Genomic DNA, 17,315 nt, shown 5'->3' with positions numbered 1-17,315 from the left:
TACAGTGAGTCATCAGCAAATGTTTATTGCATGAATGAATGAATGCGTGAGCAAGTATTTACTAATAAAGTGAACGATATAGGGCAACACTGGAGCAAGGAAGTATGACTGCACGTTTTCTAGGCTTGAACAAGGAAACAGATTTTTCTATAGCTTTAGACATCATCATCATCACCATCATTATTATTTTAGCATTATTCAAGCATGGGAATGGTCATAACATAAATGAATAGAAGTAGTTCCTACTGAGGAATTTATGTTAATCTCCAAACACAAAATCAGAGAAATATCAGTTATGAGGTAACAGAGAAGGAAAAAAAATAAAATGACAACAAAAAAGCAAAACTTCAGGGAAAGAAAGGAAAGGCAAAGGAAGAGTATAAAGATGAAAACATGGAAGGATCATCATGAGGAATATTAGAGCTGAAGTAATTCAAATTCCTTCATTTTGCAGATGAGAACCACAAACCTGTGACGTATGTAGCCTTTCTGAGCTTTAGTTTCTTTGTTGGTAAAGCTGGTATAACCCCGACGTGACAGGGTTGTTATGAGGATGTGAGGTGCCCACTGTCATTTAGCTAGCACAGCACCTGGCACAGAGTGGGCTCTCTGGTGGCTCACAGCATCATTCCCCAGGTTTGTAGGGGAAAAGAAATTAGAATCCAGGTTCCAGATTGCAAGTCTGCTGTTCTTTCCACTACCTGCACAGTCTTTCTCAGGTTGCATTTATGGATAGGAGAGATGGGAGAATTGATTCAGCCAAGGAAAGAACTGGAGTGCAGCTCCTTCATTTGATCCTGTCTTCTTTGCACACCAGTCTCCCCTTTTCTTCCACGATAATCCAAATAAAAATCCTGGGCTGGGGCTTCCCTGGTGGTGCAGTGGTTGAGAGTCCGCCTGCCGATGCAGGGGACACGGGTTCATGCCCCGGTCTAGGAAGATCCCACATGCCGCGGAGCGGCTAGGCCCGTGAGCCGTGGCCGCTGAGTCTGCGTGTCCGGAGCCTGTGCTCCACAACGGGAGAGGCCACAACAGTGAGAGGCCCACGTACCGCAAAAAAAAAAAAAAAAAAAAACCCTGGGCTAAACCCAGGGGAGTGAGGATGATCGTGCATAGTTTGGAAGCAGGACGATCATGCTGCTCCTCATTAGTTCCACAGATCCCATAGGAACATAAGAATCCGCCCCTCCTCTGCTTTGGGAAACAGTGGTGAATGGCTATTGAGATGAGCTGGTGAAACACCCTAGTTAACGAAGGGGAGCGTTTTAGGAGGAGAGGGCAGTCTAATGATAAGCAGCTGGGAGGGACTGACACACTGCATATTTTAGCTGCTGCCTTTCTGTGGTGGACAAAACACACAATAGGTCCGTGTATCAGTTCTTTGTCAATGAGAAAAGTTCTTGGGAAGGCCAAGGTAGTTTAACCAGAAAAAGAAAGAAATGCAGTTTTAGTTTCTTCAGTACATGTTGTAGGTAGAACTAAGCTTTAGGGTTTAGAAATGCTTGGTATAATATCCAGTGTTACATACCAAACTAACTTTCATTCATTCTAAACATTTGGTTTATAGAATTATGCTTGTAAGAAATTTTAAATAATATCCAGTGGATGTTTAGGAGAGGTTTTTTTTTGTGCCCAGTCACCAAAAATAGCAAGCTTTGTGGTGAAATTCCTCTTTTAATCATGATGATGTCTTTTTCAGTAAAACTTAAGGTAACTGATTACTGAGTACAAACACTGCAGCTGTTTGGGAGTTTTCTAATGAATGCATGTGCATAAAAACATATGTTTTACATTTTTAAAAGGAATTTAAAAAGCATAGTCAGTAGAGTAAGCCAAGCTAAGCCAGTCATAAAAATACATAATCAAAATGTCAAGATTTAACAGGATTATTTTTTAAAAACAAAAAATTTCTTCCTCATATATGGTAGAGAATATCTTGCTTCCATTCATAAAACTCATAATTATTTAAAATGAAAGAATTTTTAAAATCACTGTTTACTGATAGTGGGCAAGTACTAAATTCAAAACGTACCTTTGTCACAGAGACAGGAGATAAACATGTCTGACCACCAGCACTGAAATTGCAGAAAACCTCAATGGCATCTGAAGGGCATCCAAGATTTGGATCAATCCAGTATTTTCCTATTAATTTATTGTAAAACATAAAGATATTTAAATGCCATGCTAAAATATATTTGAACTATCCTTACAGATCATCATGATAACTTTCAATATATTTTTTCACGCTTTTTCCTTTTAAAAAACTTAAATTATAAAGATATTTACATTTAGTCAAAGAATGAAAGCTGCAAGCATTATGTAAAACCAATACTGAAAATACTGTATTTTTCACGTACCTATCAATTTAAGGGCATTTTATAATTTTAATAAAAAATAACCGAATGGCTGAATCTGTTGCTTCATTCTATAGATAAGCGCAGCAACTTTAAGTGAATTGTCTAAAGTTACATAGTTAATAGAAAAGTTGAAATTAATATAGGATATGTGTGTATTTTTGTTCTATGTCATTACAGAGCTTAAAAATGAATATATATATTTAAAAAACAGAAACAACTTCTTCAGTCTCCCTGAGGAAAAACATATCTTTATGTGTAATATTGATAATTAAAATAAAAGGAATAAACATTTTTTTGTTTCCAGAAGAGAAATGTGCAATTAAATGGTTATTTTTGTGCTTTCTTTTCAGATCTGTAAGTGGAAAAAACTGAAATCTCTACAGCCAGTGTAAGCCTGCCAACCTTTGCCTCCATTGAGTGCCCAGGAGAATCAAATGGTGTGTAAAAGACTTCAAGACATATTCAGACTGAAAAGTACTGGGCTAGCGTCTTAATTCCGGAATAACAGGCTCAGAATACTGAAATAGCACCTTATTCTAAACGCAAAGGGCAAGAATTTTTGAATGAGATGGCCCTGCCTTCTTGCATTAAAAAGGCAAGACAATCAAACAGTATTTGTAAAATGTCATTTTCTATAATAGGTAGAAATCCTTGTTTGTTCCATTCCTATCCCACAGCAAAGATTCCTCCAGCTCATCCTGGGCTTCACCTGGTGTATCATTTTAGACTTCCACAACATCCTCGACTATTCTCCCCTCTACTATTCTACTAATTCTTCAAAGGGAAGACTTGTTGAATTGGTACTTCCAAGAGTAGGGGACTGTCACAGACAGTCCAGATAGCTGGACTCCATCCCAAGAGTTGCTGAATCATTAAATCTGGGATGGGGCTTGAGAATCTGCATCTAATTCTGGTCCACGGACTGTATTTGGAGAATCACTGATCTATTGATATATGGAAGAAAGGGGTGAAAAAGATCCTAATACCACCTCCATCCTGTTTTTTCCCATTTCCTCAGAATTTGAACATTTTGTAGTTTGTAGAAATTATAGCTGGGTTTTTTTTTTTTTTTTAAACCAGGATCTGATCCAGGCTTACAGTCATATCTTGATTCATCATCTCTTCTCTTTCAAGAAATAGTTTCCTACTACTATGTGAGTGAATATATTCTTTATAAAACGTTTTCCTTCAAGCAAGGTCTCATTGTTACATGGGGTGGAATGCTTTGAATTCAGGCATTATGTTGTACAATGGTGAACTGGTAGGGGCTTCGTATTTTTTTCAGGGTATGCTGAGCTACAGATAAAGCACTATACCATAATACGTCTTTTATAGGCCTAAATGCTCTAACTCCAAATTGGCTCTCTTCTGAGAACACTGCTTCCCCTGCAGCTCTTTCAAGTTCTGCCACAGCCTCTATAGCATTGTGCCTGGGTGGGGAAGGGATCTTTCTTGCTCCTCGTTGCCACTTTCAGACCGTTCTCCCCACTTTCTCCCTAAAAACACTCCGTGGTAAAATTGCTGTCATTGCACTATGTCACCTGTTACCTCTTCCTGTTGCTATCACCAAATTTATTTCTTTGATGATTCTAGCTATCACTTCAGAAAATCTATTTATAACCTAATTCTTCGTGATTTTCACATCCACATGGTTGATATTTGCAATACCGACTTCTCAGTGCCTCGAACTCTCTCCCACCAACGTTTTTGTACCCTTCTCCTGTCCTGTTTACTTTAATCATTAACTTATAAGGCCATACCCTAGTTTTTGTTATTACCTACAGCTAGATCTCCTCCACGATATCACCTCTTTTCTCATTCCAGCTCATTCCCTCTAGTGTTCTGACCCTAATAATTCTTTGATCTCATTAGGACCTACTATCCATTGACGCTACCACTTTTTCATTGTCCTTCGTAATCATGTGTTCACTTCTCTTCCTGCCTAGCTTAAAACCCACAGTCCTTTGCTATGATCATTTCCTTAGAGACTTCCTTAACATTCTTGCCCTGCCTCACTTCATTGTGCTTGTCTTATAAAATCCCAGTCCTGCATAAATCCAGTTTTGTGCCTAATCGGTGCCTGTACCTGCACAACTAAATGTGCCTAGAGAAAAACACAACTATGCTGACTGGCCTCACTTTAAATTTAAATGTTTGAAAGGCTGCCAGACAGTACTACTATGTTTCCCTAGTTCATTTCCTCTGTCACTTTCATAGTTAACCATTTGAAACCTCTTCCTATCCTCTCAAGTTAACTATACCTTTCCTTCATTCTTATTCTTGACTGATAACCTTTCAGTTTCACTGAGACAACTAAAGCAAACTGAAGGAAACTTACATAAGCTCCCTTTATGACCTTTACCCATCTATCTGTACTTGCACACATATATTCTGCCTTCTCTCTTATTATTGTGAATAAACCGTGTTCCTAAATAAGGTTTACCTTGTCCGTTAAACCTTCCATTTCAAATTTTTCCTCTCTTATTTTTTCTTTCGAGTCAGCTTCTGTTGTCTGCTGTTTCTGCCAGTTCTCATTCGTGGTGTTTTGTCAACTTGTGTGCTTAGTTATCATTGATTGTGTGCTGGGCACTATATTTGAAAAATTATTTGTGGAAATAATTTGAGCCCTAGGATGATATTATCTTTCATAGAAGAGTTTTGTTTGTTTCTATCAGGTATGAGGGGCTACTAGCAGTCTGGAATCATCTTAATCCAAGTTCACAGTTTGAGATTTTCTGAGCCATCTTGACGATGTGAAGCTAGGCTGCAATCTGTACGAATATCTTTTCTTTCCGTTTACTTTTACTCTTAAAGTGGAGCCCTTTGAAAGCCTAAGTCCCCACCTTTTGTGGACTTCAGATTCCAACCTTTGACCAAAAGCACTACTCAGTTTCTGAACACACCCAGGGCAAAAGTAGCTCTAAGTATGTGTTCATCTCTCTGCTGTCTTTTTCAGAATATTGGCTTGAAAGTCCCTCACTACTTTGTCAGTATTTGATGCTTTTAACTTAATTTTCAAAAAGTTTCGTCAGGCAAATTGAATTACCTGCTTCATTAATGGGAGTGGAAACTCTCCAGCTCCACCATTTTCTCTGAAAACCTGATACAGTTTTAACTGCTACCATTCCTCTAAACCGCTCTTGCGAATATCATCAAAGACCTTCCCGTTACTAAATCTAGTAGCCTTTCTCAGTCTTCACCTAACTTGACATCGACCCAGCAGATCCCCTGCTCCTCAGGCAAACATTTTCTTCACTCCACATTCATCTAGTTCTCCTCTTATCTCAGTGATAGCTTCTTCTTAGTCTTCTTCGCTAGTTCCCCCTCAACTCCCTGACCTCTGTAAACATTGGAGAGCTCTAAGGCACAGTTTTTAGAACTCTTGTCTTTTCTTTATTTATCTGTTCTTTAGATAGCCTTAAACAGTCTCAGGGCATTGGATACTGTTTATATGCAAGTGACTTCATAAATTTTACCCCTAGCCAGGACCTCACACTCCTGAGTAGCCAATGACCTACTTGACATCCTTACTTGAATGCCTAACAGACATCTCAAATTAAATACATCCAAAACCGAACTCCTGATCTTGTCTCCAAACTTGCTTCTCTATCTCTTTTGACAGCAATTCCACTCTTCTAGTCCCTTAGTCAAAAATCTTAGAGTCATCCTTTATCATTCTATTTCTCTCATAACCCACATCCGAATTACCAACAAAAAACTGCTGGCTCTACCTTAAAACATATCCAAAGATTTGACCATTTCTTATCACTTCCCCACCACCAACTCTAGTCCAAGCCATCATCATCTCTTACTGGATTATTTCAATAGTCTTCTCAATGTCTCCTTCTACCCTGTCCTCATATTTGCCGTACAACACCCAGAGTAACATTTTAAAAATTTAAGTCAAGTCACGTCATTCCTTTGCTCAGAATCTTCCCGAGGCTTCCCATCTTATTCAGTAAAAGCTGGAGTCTTTTGAGTAATCTATAAGATCCTGTATAATCTGGTTTCTTGACATCTTGACTTCATTTCCTACCATTCTTCCCCTTATGCACTTTCTTCCAGTCACGTTGGCCTTCTTGCTAATAGTAGAACATGCTAAGTACACGCTCAGGTTCAAGGGCCTTGCGTTTGTTCTTTCTTCCTGGAAAGCTCTTTCCCCAGATTTCCTGTGGCTTGTTCCCTCACCTCCTTCTGATATTGCTCAAATGTCACTTTCTCAGAGATGCTTCATCTACCTACTCTGTTTACCACTTCACCCCCCACCCTACTTTCTGTCATATCCCCTCTTCCCTGCTGTTTTGTGTTTCTCTACTGCACTTACAGTCTCCTAGTGATGAAAGTATTTTTGGGCATAAAGACCTTTCTGATACCTTACAAGCCATACCACTTAGCTATTTCTCCTATGAGGAAGGCAGACCTTGAATTAGATTTCAGTAATTTGTATGTCCTGTAGTGTCTTTGTTCCTTTCAGTTCTATAGAATTGCATTTTTATACCCTCAAATATGGGAAAGAATCAAATTTGAATTATTGTAGGCAGCTATAACTGTAAATATTATTTGTTTTTGTGATAATCTAGGGCAGGAAATATCTATAGAAGTTAAGCATTTTATTAATATAAATAAAATGAATATTTTCACTATACTTTATTCTAGAATGGAAGATGTTTTTGGACAAACATGTATTTATACATATATATGTATATGTGTATGTGTATAAAATAAAATATGGACTACTATTCATCCTGCAGAATTAAATAACTTAGTTATTTTCAAATCAGCATATATGTCATTGTGTGTTAAGACTAGAGTTTTTACCAAAAAATGATAACTACTAATATTGATTGTACAGCTGACCAGGTAGACCCAATAGAAATTAAAATTAAATGACATGTTGTAGCAGACAGGGTTTCCCCTACTTATCATCAGATAGTGATGGTTCTTCCACTTGCTTTAAACCTTTCCTTGATGGTTCTGTTTTTGCACCTCTGGCTAATGGATTTGGGGTATCAATGTGAGGATGAGAAAATTCCAAGAATGACAAGCCACTCCATCTTTATAGTCACTGATACTGAAATGAGGCACTTAAATTCCATTTTATGTAAAAACTAATTATAGAGGGTGTGGTAGAGAGGGCTCTATGACCTCTTCATGTTGCCATAAGTCAGGCTGTGCAGTGGAAAACCTTTTGTAAAGTGAACCCTTGAAAAAGGATACTTTGACCTCAGAAGCATGTTTGCCTCTTTGAGTACGTATTTGGTTCTTGATGTTAAAATGCCTCTGCCAGGGATTTATCAAAAATGATAAGGTTTGGAATAAATACACCGCAAATCTCAAACACACTGAAACGATGAAGCAAAATTAGATATCAGAGTTTAAGGAAACCAGTAACTTACCATCTGATACTTTGTGTTCACAGTTAAGCAAATCTTTGCAGATTCGTGCTGGGTTATCTCGTGTGCCAAGAGGATTCTTGATGCTGTGCAGTAAATTGCTAAGGTAGTTCAAGGTTTCGAATATCTCCGCACTGTGGTCAATTAAGGTCACTTCAGTATTCTGGTAGCTCTGCCAAGTCATTGTGAGAATCATATTAGCAAAGAAGCTTGGAGTAGTCATTACCAGCATGTAACCCAAATGATCAACATGGAGCAAGGCAGAAGAAAAATGTACTCCTGTTGTGTGCAAGGAGTTGGGAGCAGGATGTAAAGAACAGTTTATATTTAACTATAGGCATATTTGTATGTTTTATTAATCTTGATCCTAATAAAAGCTTAAATTCATACTCAAAAGTCTAGTTTTCAAGCTGACATAAAACTTAATTACTATGCCTACTGCATAATTTGAAAAAAAACTATATTATGAATAAACAGAGCTTAAATAGGAAAAAAGAGTAGTGATGATAGATAGATCCCATTTTAAGAAATGGCTAACTTCATTTAACTGTTTCTTCTATAGTACCAAATTCTTATTTTAAAAAATCCTTTAACAATATTATATTTTTGTTTTAAATGTTTTCCTTAAAAAACATCTGATGCATATATTTCTGTTTATTAAAATTGCTTACTTTGTCCTTAAAATTTTTTTCATTACTTTTAATCTCTTTTAAATACAGGCTTTGAGATAAAGTCACATTTGGGCCTCTGAAAAAAATTTCTGTTTAATTTGTAGATTGAGAGTGCTAGTGTACATAAAGCCAGATATATTACCTCCATCTGTAGGGCAGTATGTGATTCAATCAGGGCTTGAATAGCAGCATTGATATCCATTTGTTTCTGTGTAAAACAAAACCATTTGAGATCAGCAATAAGATCAACACTGAGTGCTCTAAAGTAAAGCCTATAAATTCTGAAAGCACTGCTGTTAAAGTATACTAGACTTATTATCTAAAAGGGGTTTGTAACTCTTATGGTTAGACAGATCTTGCAAGTATTGCCTGACTATCCGAAAGGACAATATGCTGCTTTCATCCAAATCTCAAAAGTCTCCTAATTAAAACAGGACCAAAGTCTAGAGTTCTCAAATGAAAAACTATTTGTCTCTGCTGCATGAAAACACACAAAAAAGTTACTCACATGGAAGAAGAATGAAATATGATCCCCTCAGTTAATAAATTGTAAAGTGAAGAATAAATAACTGTAGTAATTTTTAACAGTTACATTCTTGGAAGGAAAATAGAATAAAATATTACTGTCCTGAGGTAGTCACCACATTAGTTTAATCTGATACTTCTGCGGTCTTAAAAACAATTTCTGAAGTTGGAAAAAGTATCATTAGTCCCAAAAGAAATAATACATCATGAATCCAATCTCCTCCTGCATTTAATAAAATATATTTTTAGAGAAAGACCCAACCTAACCATTAGTAAAAAGTCTTTTCGTATTTTATTTTTTAAAAAGCTTGGAAACTAAGAAGCATGAGTTGGGAGAAAGTTCTGTGAAATGGCATCTGTGTGAGCAAATCAAGCGATCTAATTTCTTTCAGAATGATTGTACTGCTGAGATATCTTTTTACTTGGCAGCCCATACAATAGAAACTCTTTTCAACAGATCTCTCATAACTCATGGTTGGTAATTTGAAAAACTATTTAAAATGATGGGACAATCAACAAAATGTACTCATCTTTGCCTCAACATGTGGTTTTCATATTGGAAAATACTTGACTCATTCTGCATATGTACACTGCCAAACACATATTGAGGAAAAAATGGTAAGCAAACAATACAAAACAAAACAACCTTGCCCTTGTAGAGCTAAAGTTTAGAGGTCGATAAAGGCATTAATCAATCTCAAAAATACACATTTACAAATTGTGATATGTGCTATAAAAGAAAAGTGCATGGACCTATGAGAGAAATTACGGAGTATGAAATCTGGGGGATATAAGAGATTTGGAAGGACTAGATCAGCATAGGCTTCCCTGAGGTGGTGATATTTGAGCTGAGATCTGAAGAATAAATATGAATTGTTAGGAGAAGGGCTGGGAGAGCTTTCCAAGCAGAGGTAACAACTTTGCACAAAGGCAGTGAGATAGAAAAGCATGGCCTATTCAAGAAGAAGAAAGGCTTAGCATAAAATGTTCTGTGCAGATTAAATAATTCTGACCATCATTCTTGCGAGAATTGGCAGACTTTGGACATGGCTCACAAAAATATATTGGGACTAAATATGGGCAACTGAATTAAGTAGTAAACAATAGCCACCTTTATATTTTCCAGTTTGTGGTTAGGGCTTTGATCTTAGAAAAACTAGCAATAAGCAGTTCTCAGGCGCTTCAGACTCAGGACCCTTTTGTACTTTTAAATATTATTAAGGCCTTTAAAGAACTTATATTTATGTGCATTACAGCTTTTGATATTTAACATAGTAGGAATTAAAATATAAATTTTAAAACTATGTGTTAATTGCCTTAAAACAATAAATCCATTATATGTTAATATAAATAAACATTTTTTTAAATGAAAAATAACTATTTTCCAAACAAAAAATTAGTGAGAAGAGCGGTACTGTTTTACACTTTTGTACATCTCTTTAATGTCTGGATTAATAGGAGATAGCTAGATTCTCATATTTGCTTCTATATTCAGTCTATTAAAGTGTTACTTTAGCTGAACTGTATGAAGAAAATCCAGCCTTAAAAAGATATGTAGTTGGAAAAAAGATTATTTTAGTATCCTTTTCAGATAATTGTGGATATTCTTCTTTGATATTCTACCAGAACTTGATAAGTGGTAGTTTCTTGAAGGTTAGTTGAAATGTGAAATCTGAAACCATATCTACAATGTATCTATTTTATATTCTTTTATATTAAAATCTATTGATCTATCTTAAACTTTGAAGAATCATTTACCAATGCATGATTTTAGTAAAAATCATGATTTTGGTTAAAATCATGCATTGATCATTGGAAAATAACGGTTCATGAAATAATGCAGATTTTCCAAAGACTGACACATTTCGTTATGTCATATCAAAAGATTACATTCGTTAACATCATCACCAATCTCATCAGAAAAATGTAAGTACTGGTAAGTTGTCAAACTTGTAATAGATACAAGCATTCCTCAATTGTTATTGTTGCTTGAAAGTTTGAAATTTACCATTGGTATCAAATTGTCAGTTGTTTTCCTTGAAATGACAGGCTCACTTCATTCATTTTCAAGAAAATATCTGCCAAATACTCATGTCTGAATAACATTATCATTCTGTCAAGTAAAAATGGTGTTCCATGAAAAAAGCAGCTAGTTCAGTTTGCAACTGAAACAATTCTACAAGTGCTTGTATTTGAGGCAACCATTGTACTTCAATATGCAGAAATGCTTTATATGTTCTTCCATTTCATCACACAGAGTATTAAAAAGATGTGTACTAAAGATTAGAGACCTAGGAGACAGCAAAATGGTGGCATAATGACCTCCCAGAATTCTCTCTTTTATAAAAGCAATGAGAAAACTGGAAAAAAATGTAAGAATGAAGTTTTTCAGAATTATAGAAATTAACAAAACGCTTGCAGCAACCTGGGGAGCATTTATGAAAAATAGCTTAATTTCAGAAAGGGCAGTGAGCTTTGTAAAGCTTTAATCTGTCCTATTCCCATGCCTCTCTTTCCAGCTCTGTGGTAGCCTTGAAAACCAACAGCCTGCAATCGCAGTGAAAACAAGAAGCCTGGAAACCACAGGAGGGAGCAGAATGGGGCTGGAGTTGCTTCAAAGCCTTATTTCCAGCGAAATGTCATTATTTGACCTTTCTGGTGGTTCCCTTAAAGACTTGCAGGACTGTCTTTATTTTACCTGACTCAGAGCTCACTCAGTGCAAAAAGTCTTTCCCAAGGAACATTAAAAAAAAAATTTAGATGGAATTGTTTAACTTTGTGGCTACTGGAAACATTAGAAAACAGTCGGGGCAAACAATAGGCTAAGAAAAGCTAGGGAATGAGATGTCCATAGGGATTCTAAAAAACTCTGACATATTCCTGGGAATCTAGAAGTCCATGTACATGCATAGGGCTGTGCACATGATCAGGAAAAACATAAGAAGGCCCTAAGTTCTGTCTTCTGGCTGACCTTCAGGCTCTGTGAAAATAGGAAATTAAAACTCGGGTATAGTTGTCAGTTGCCTGGCTGAGCACTGAAGGAATGCTCCAACATGCTCACAGAGACCCTTGGCAAAAACTGGGAGACTTCCTGGTTCTGGCATTTAAGGAAGTCTCTCTCCAATCCTTAGCTGACCACTAAGCTAACTGAGTAGAGACTTCAGTGGTCACATATGTCAAGGAATACAGACTTTATACCTTTAGGAAAAGTCACTAAACAAACAACAAAAACAACAAGTAGCAACAATAAACACTGAGGCTGGGGTGAAGAATTTGACTTCCAGAGATGCCATTTTATATTATTCAAAATGTCCAGTTTTCAAGAAAAAAATGACAAGACATGCTGAGTAACATTAAAGTATGACCCCTATACATGGGAAAAAGCCAAGCAATCAATAGAAATAGAAATTGTCCCTGAGAAAGCCCAGATGTTGAACTTAGTAGACAAAACTTTAGCTATTTTAGGTATGTTCAAAGAACTAAAGTAAACCATGTCTACAGAACTAAAGGAAAGTATGAAAAAGATGTCTTACCAAATAAAAAATAGAAATTATAGAAAAGAACCAAGTAGAAGAAGTTTTGTAGTTGAATAATAACTGAAATCAAAATTTACTACAGAGGCTCAACTGTAGATTTCAGTAGATAGAAGAAAGAATCAGTGAACCTGAAAACAGTTTATTGAGATTATCCAGTCAGAGTCATATAAAGAAAAATGAAGCAGAAAATGAACAGGCTCAGAGATGTACAGGACATCATAAAACATACCAATGCATGCATGATGGGAGTCTCAGAAGAGAAGAAGAGAGAAATAGGGGTAGAAAGAATATTTCAAAAAATAATGGCTGAAAATGTGCCAAATTTGATGAAAAACATTAATCTCCACATCCAAGAAGCTCAATGAATTCCCCTAGACACATCATAATCAAACTGTTGAAAGCTAAAGACAAAGAGAGAATCCTGAATGCGAAGAGAAGAGTGAATCCTGAATGCAAAGAGAAGAGACTCATCATATCCAAAGGATGAGATTTTTCATCAAAAACCATAAAGGTGAGAGGCAGTAGGATGACATATTCAGAGTGCTGAAGGAAAAAGACTATCAACCAAAAATTCTATATCCAATAAAACTATCCTTCAAAAAGGAGGAAAAAAGATATTCCCAGATAAACAAAAGCTGAGGTAATTTATCATTAGCAAACTTCCCTAGAAAAATAATAAAGGGAGTCCTTTGGACTGAAATAAAGGATACTAGGCAGAAACTTGAATCCACATGAAGAAATAAAGAGCACTGGTAAAGATAACTATACAGGTAACTATAAAAGAGAGTATAGATCCCAAACAGCCAAACAATCTTGAAAAAGGACAACAAACTTGGAGGTCTCACACTTCACTTTCAAAACTTACTACAAAGCTGCAGTAATCAAAACAGTGTGGTACTGGCATACAGACAGACGTATAGACCAATGGAATAGAGTGCAAGAATAAACCCTCACATATATGGTTAAATAATTTTTGAGAAGGGTGCCAAGGCCATTCCCTAAGGAAGGAATAGTGCTGGGAAAATTTGATATCCACATGCAAAAGAATGAAGTTAGACTCCTACCTACATCATAAACAAAAATTAACTCAAAATGGATCAGATAATTAACTGTAAGAGCTAAAACTATAAAACTCTTGAAGAAAATATATGGGAAATGCTTCATGACATTGGATTTGGCACTGATTTCTTGGAGATGAAACCAAAAGCAAGGTAAAACAACAACAACAAAACCCTGATAAATTGGACTACATCAAAAACTTCTGTGCAAAAATCAACAGAGTGAAATGGCAGCCAAAGGAATGGGAGAAAATATTTGCAAATCATATATATGATGAGGGATTAACATTTAGAATGCATAAAGAACTCCTATAACTCAACAACACAACAAAAATAAGCAACTCAATTCAAAAATGGGCAAAAGACATTTTTCCGAAGAAGATATGTAAGCCAGTTTCGCCAAAGAAGATACATATAAGCCAATGAGCACACGAAAAGATGCTTAACATCTGTAATCATCAAGGAAATTCAAGTCAAAACACAGTTATCTGCCACTTCACACCCCTTAGGATGGCTGTTATCAAACAAGCAGAATATAACAAACGTGAGGGAGGATTTGGAGAAATTGGAACCCTGTGTACTATTGGTGGGAATGTGAAATGGTGTACTTGCTATGGAAAACAGTATAGCAATTCCTCATAAAGTTAAACGTAAAATTACCATATGATCCAGCAGTTTCACTTCTGGGTATATATGGAAATGAATTAAAGGCAGGGACTCTTTAATCCATATGGAGTTAATTTTTGTGTATGGTGTTAGGTAGTGTCCTAATTTCAGTTTTTTACATATAGCTGTCCAGTTTTCCCAGCACCACTTATTGAAGAGGCTGTCTTTTCTCCATTGTATGTTCCTGCCTTGTCATAAATTAGGTGGCCATTACGTGCGTGGGTTTATCTCTGGGCTTTCTATCCTGTACCATTGACATATGTTTTTGTGCCAGTACCATACTGTCTTTTTTTTTTTTTTTTTTTTGGCTGCGTTGGGTCTTCGTTGCTGCTTGTGGGCTTTCTCTAGTTGCGGCAAGCGGGAGCTACTCTTTGTTGTGGTGCTTGGGCTTCTCATTGCGGTGGATTTTCTTGTTGCGGAGCATGGCCTCTAGGCCCACGGGCTTCAGTAGTTGTGGCATGCAGGCTCAGTAGTTGTGGCTCATGGGCTCTAGAGCGCAGGCTCAGTAGTTGTGGTGCACGGGCTTAGTGGTTCCATGGCATGTGGGATCTTCCCAGACCAGGGCTCAACCCCCTGTCCCCTGCATTGGCAGGAGGATTCTTAACCACTGTGCCACCAGGGAAGCCCCATACTGTCTTGATTACTATAGCTTTGTAGTATAGTTTGAAGTCAGGGAGCCTGATTTCTCCAGCTCCGTTTTTCTTTCTCAAGATTGCTTTGGCTATTCAGGGTCTTTTGTGTTTCCATACAAATTGTAAAATTTTTTGTTCTAATTATGTGAAGAATGCCATTGCTAATTTGATAGGGATTGCACTGAATCTGTAGATTGCTTTGGGTAGTATAGTCATTTTCACAATGTTGATTCTTCCAATCCAAGAACATGGTATATTTCCCCATTTGTTTATGTCATCTTTGATTTGTTTGATCAGTGTTTTATAGTTATCTGAGTACGAGTCCTGTGCCAAATGTAAAATAGTTAGCTGGTGGGAAGCAGCAGCGTAGCACAGGGAGATCAGCTCGGTGCTTTGCGACGACCTAGAGGGGTGGGATAGGGAGGGTGGGAGGAGGGCTCAAGAGGGAGGGGATATGTGGATGTATATATGCATATGGCTGATTCATTTTGTTGTGCAACAGGGTCTAGCTCAGTATTGTGACGCAGTTATACTCCAATAAAGATATATTTTTTAAAAAAGGCAGGGGCTCAAACAGATATTTGTACACCTATGTTTATAGCAGCATTATTCACAGTAGAAAAAGGTGGAAGCAACCCAAGTGTCCATCTGGATAAACAAAATGTGGTATATACATACAATGGAAATTATTCAGCCTTAAAAAGGAAAGAAATTCTGACACATGCTACAACATGGATTAACCTTGAAGACATTATGCTAAGTGAAGAAAGCCAGACAAAAATGTTCAAATACTATATGCTTCCACTTATAGGAGGTATCTAGAGTAGTCAAATTGATAGAGAGATAGAAAGTAGAATGGTAGGTTTTTAGGGAGTGGGGAATTACTGTTTAATGGATCAGAGTTTCAGTCTTAGATGATGAAAAAAGTTCTAGAGATGACTGGTGGTGATAGTTGCACAGCGGTGTGAATGTACTTAATGCTACTGAAGAGTACACTTAAAGATGGTTAAAATGATACATTTTATGTATATTTTACCACAATTAAAAATAATAAGTAAATAAGTATGCTCATTATCCCTTACAGCTAACCATCCCACTTCTGGGAACAGGTCTTAGAGATATTCCACAAAATATGTATATGGACAAGACACGCATACTGTTTGTATTAGGAAAAAGATTGGAAACAACACCACCCATGAATAGAGGACTGGATGGATGAATAAACTGTAGGATATTCTTAATTAAAATGACCATGGTTCGTTTTCTTTGAGAATGTGGCAATGAAGAATACAGTGACTTTTAGTAGATTAGTAGTGTAGCATTTGGTACTAGATTCAAGCTAAGGTACTAGCAATTCTAACCACCAACAGTACAAATGTCAACTCAATGAAAAAGGCAGGGTTTTTTCCCCCACAATAGGCATTAGAAAGAAAAGAATGTCATAAAACTCGGCTACTCATAAAATTTTTAATTCCTATAATGCCAGTGTATTCCCAAATCCTAGCTCATGCCTGGCACATAGTAGGCATTCAATTTGCTGAATTTATTTTTTCCCAAGGATAGCCTTTAGGGAGGGCAGGCCCATAGAGATGGTATTAAGATGATTTGCCTGGGAAGTCATTCAGCAACATCTAAGTGTCCCCACCTAAGTGTGAAACTCTCATTAGGTCCAATAAGGGAATCCAAAAGAAATACCTTCCTCCATGTACTCTAGTTAGAACATATTCTCAAATGAAAATCGCTTAAGGTTTATAAAAACGTGCACCAAGAATAAGGAGTTACCAGGATTAGTGGGACAAATGAAAGAAATTAGGAGGATTCATTATACCTTGAGGGGACGTAATATTCACAGTTCCTTTCCAATTTATTTGAGTAAAATGCAGATCTAGTCTGGGCACCCCAGTACTTTAAGAAGTGTTATTTTCCAGCCATCTAAAATTTTAAGATCACTCGATGGTGAAAACATTTATGGGGTGGGAACTGATTTCAGGTCATGCACCTCTCTATGGTAGAGGAAATTGCTTGTTCTAGGGAACTAGGATGATACCCGCAGCTGCTGCAACCTCTCAATTCACCAATCCAGGTTTCACAGCTGACCCATTAACTGGTATCATTAAGTTGAAAATTCCTTATCTCATTTAATGATTTTCAATTTTTACTATTTCCACTCCCCACATCACACACACACACCCACCCACACCCACACCCCCCCCCCACACACCCATACACCCATCCTTTATCCCACCAACCATTTGTGGTTAACTTTGACATCCTGTTGTAATTTTTTTTGGGTCAGTTTCTAAATATCTTACCATGTGCACTGAGGTCTGGTCATCACCCTGATAATATCCTCAAATTCAAAAGCACCATCAATATATATTCCTTTTCCTGAAACATTGCTTTTTAGCTATTCTACTTTAGGAACTTGAGCAAGTTACTTATAGGTCTTAAAAAGAGGGGGCTGGACTAGGTTAGAG

General features: G+C 36.9%; 1 protein-coding gene and 1 long non-coding RNA gene across 11 annotated transcripts in view; one reads left to right on the top strand and one right to left on the bottom strand.

Moving 5' to 3' along the window:
* The window catches only part of COL24A1 (collagen type XXIV alpha 1 chain), a 431,901-nt gene that overhangs the window by 5,160 nt on the left and 409,426 nt on the right, over nucleotides 1-17,315 (bottom strand). For all 6 annotated transcript variants that reach the window (XM_060303290.1, XM_060303280.1, XM_060303308.1 and 3 more), the window contains 3 exons: nucleotides 8,564-8,629; nucleotides 7,754-7,922; nucleotides 2,033-2,142 (listed from right to left, as the gene is read on the bottom strand). In XM_060303290.1, the coding sequence (XP_060159273.1) occupies nucleotides 2,033-2,142; nucleotides 7,754-7,922; nucleotides 8,564-8,629 (345 nt within the window). The remainder of the gene's footprint in view (nucleotides 1-2,032; nucleotides 2,143-7,753; nucleotides 7,923-8,563; nucleotides 8,630-17,315) is intronic.
* Nucleotides 1-17,315, top strand: part of LOC132597668 (uncharacterized) — a 189,195-nt gene that overhangs the window by 48,446 nt on the left and 123,434 nt on the right. For 2 of the 5 annotated variants that reach the window (XR_009564872.1, XR_009564871.1), the window contains exons 2-3: nucleotides 2,708-2,794; nucleotides 3,438-3,511. This is a non-coding gene — a long non-coding RNA (uncharacterized lncRNA). Of the gene's footprint in view, nucleotides 1-2,707; nucleotides 2,795-3,437; nucleotides 3,512-7,776; nucleotides 7,857-11,465; nucleotides 12,994-17,315 lie in introns of all 5 variants that reach the window. The other 3 variants (XR_009564873.1, XR_009564870.1, XR_009564869.1) reach the window with 3 other exon arrangements.

Source organism: Globicephala melas, chromosome 1 (assembly GCF_963455315.2).
Source record: "Globicephala melas chromosome 1, mGloMel1.2, whole genome shotgun sequence".
Classification (NCBI taxonomy): Eukaryota; Metazoa; Chordata; class Mammalia; order Artiodactyla; family Delphinidae; genus Globicephala; species Globicephala melas.
Note: the sequence above shows the minus strand (reverse complement) of the source record. Positions and strands in the feature narration are given on the sequence as shown.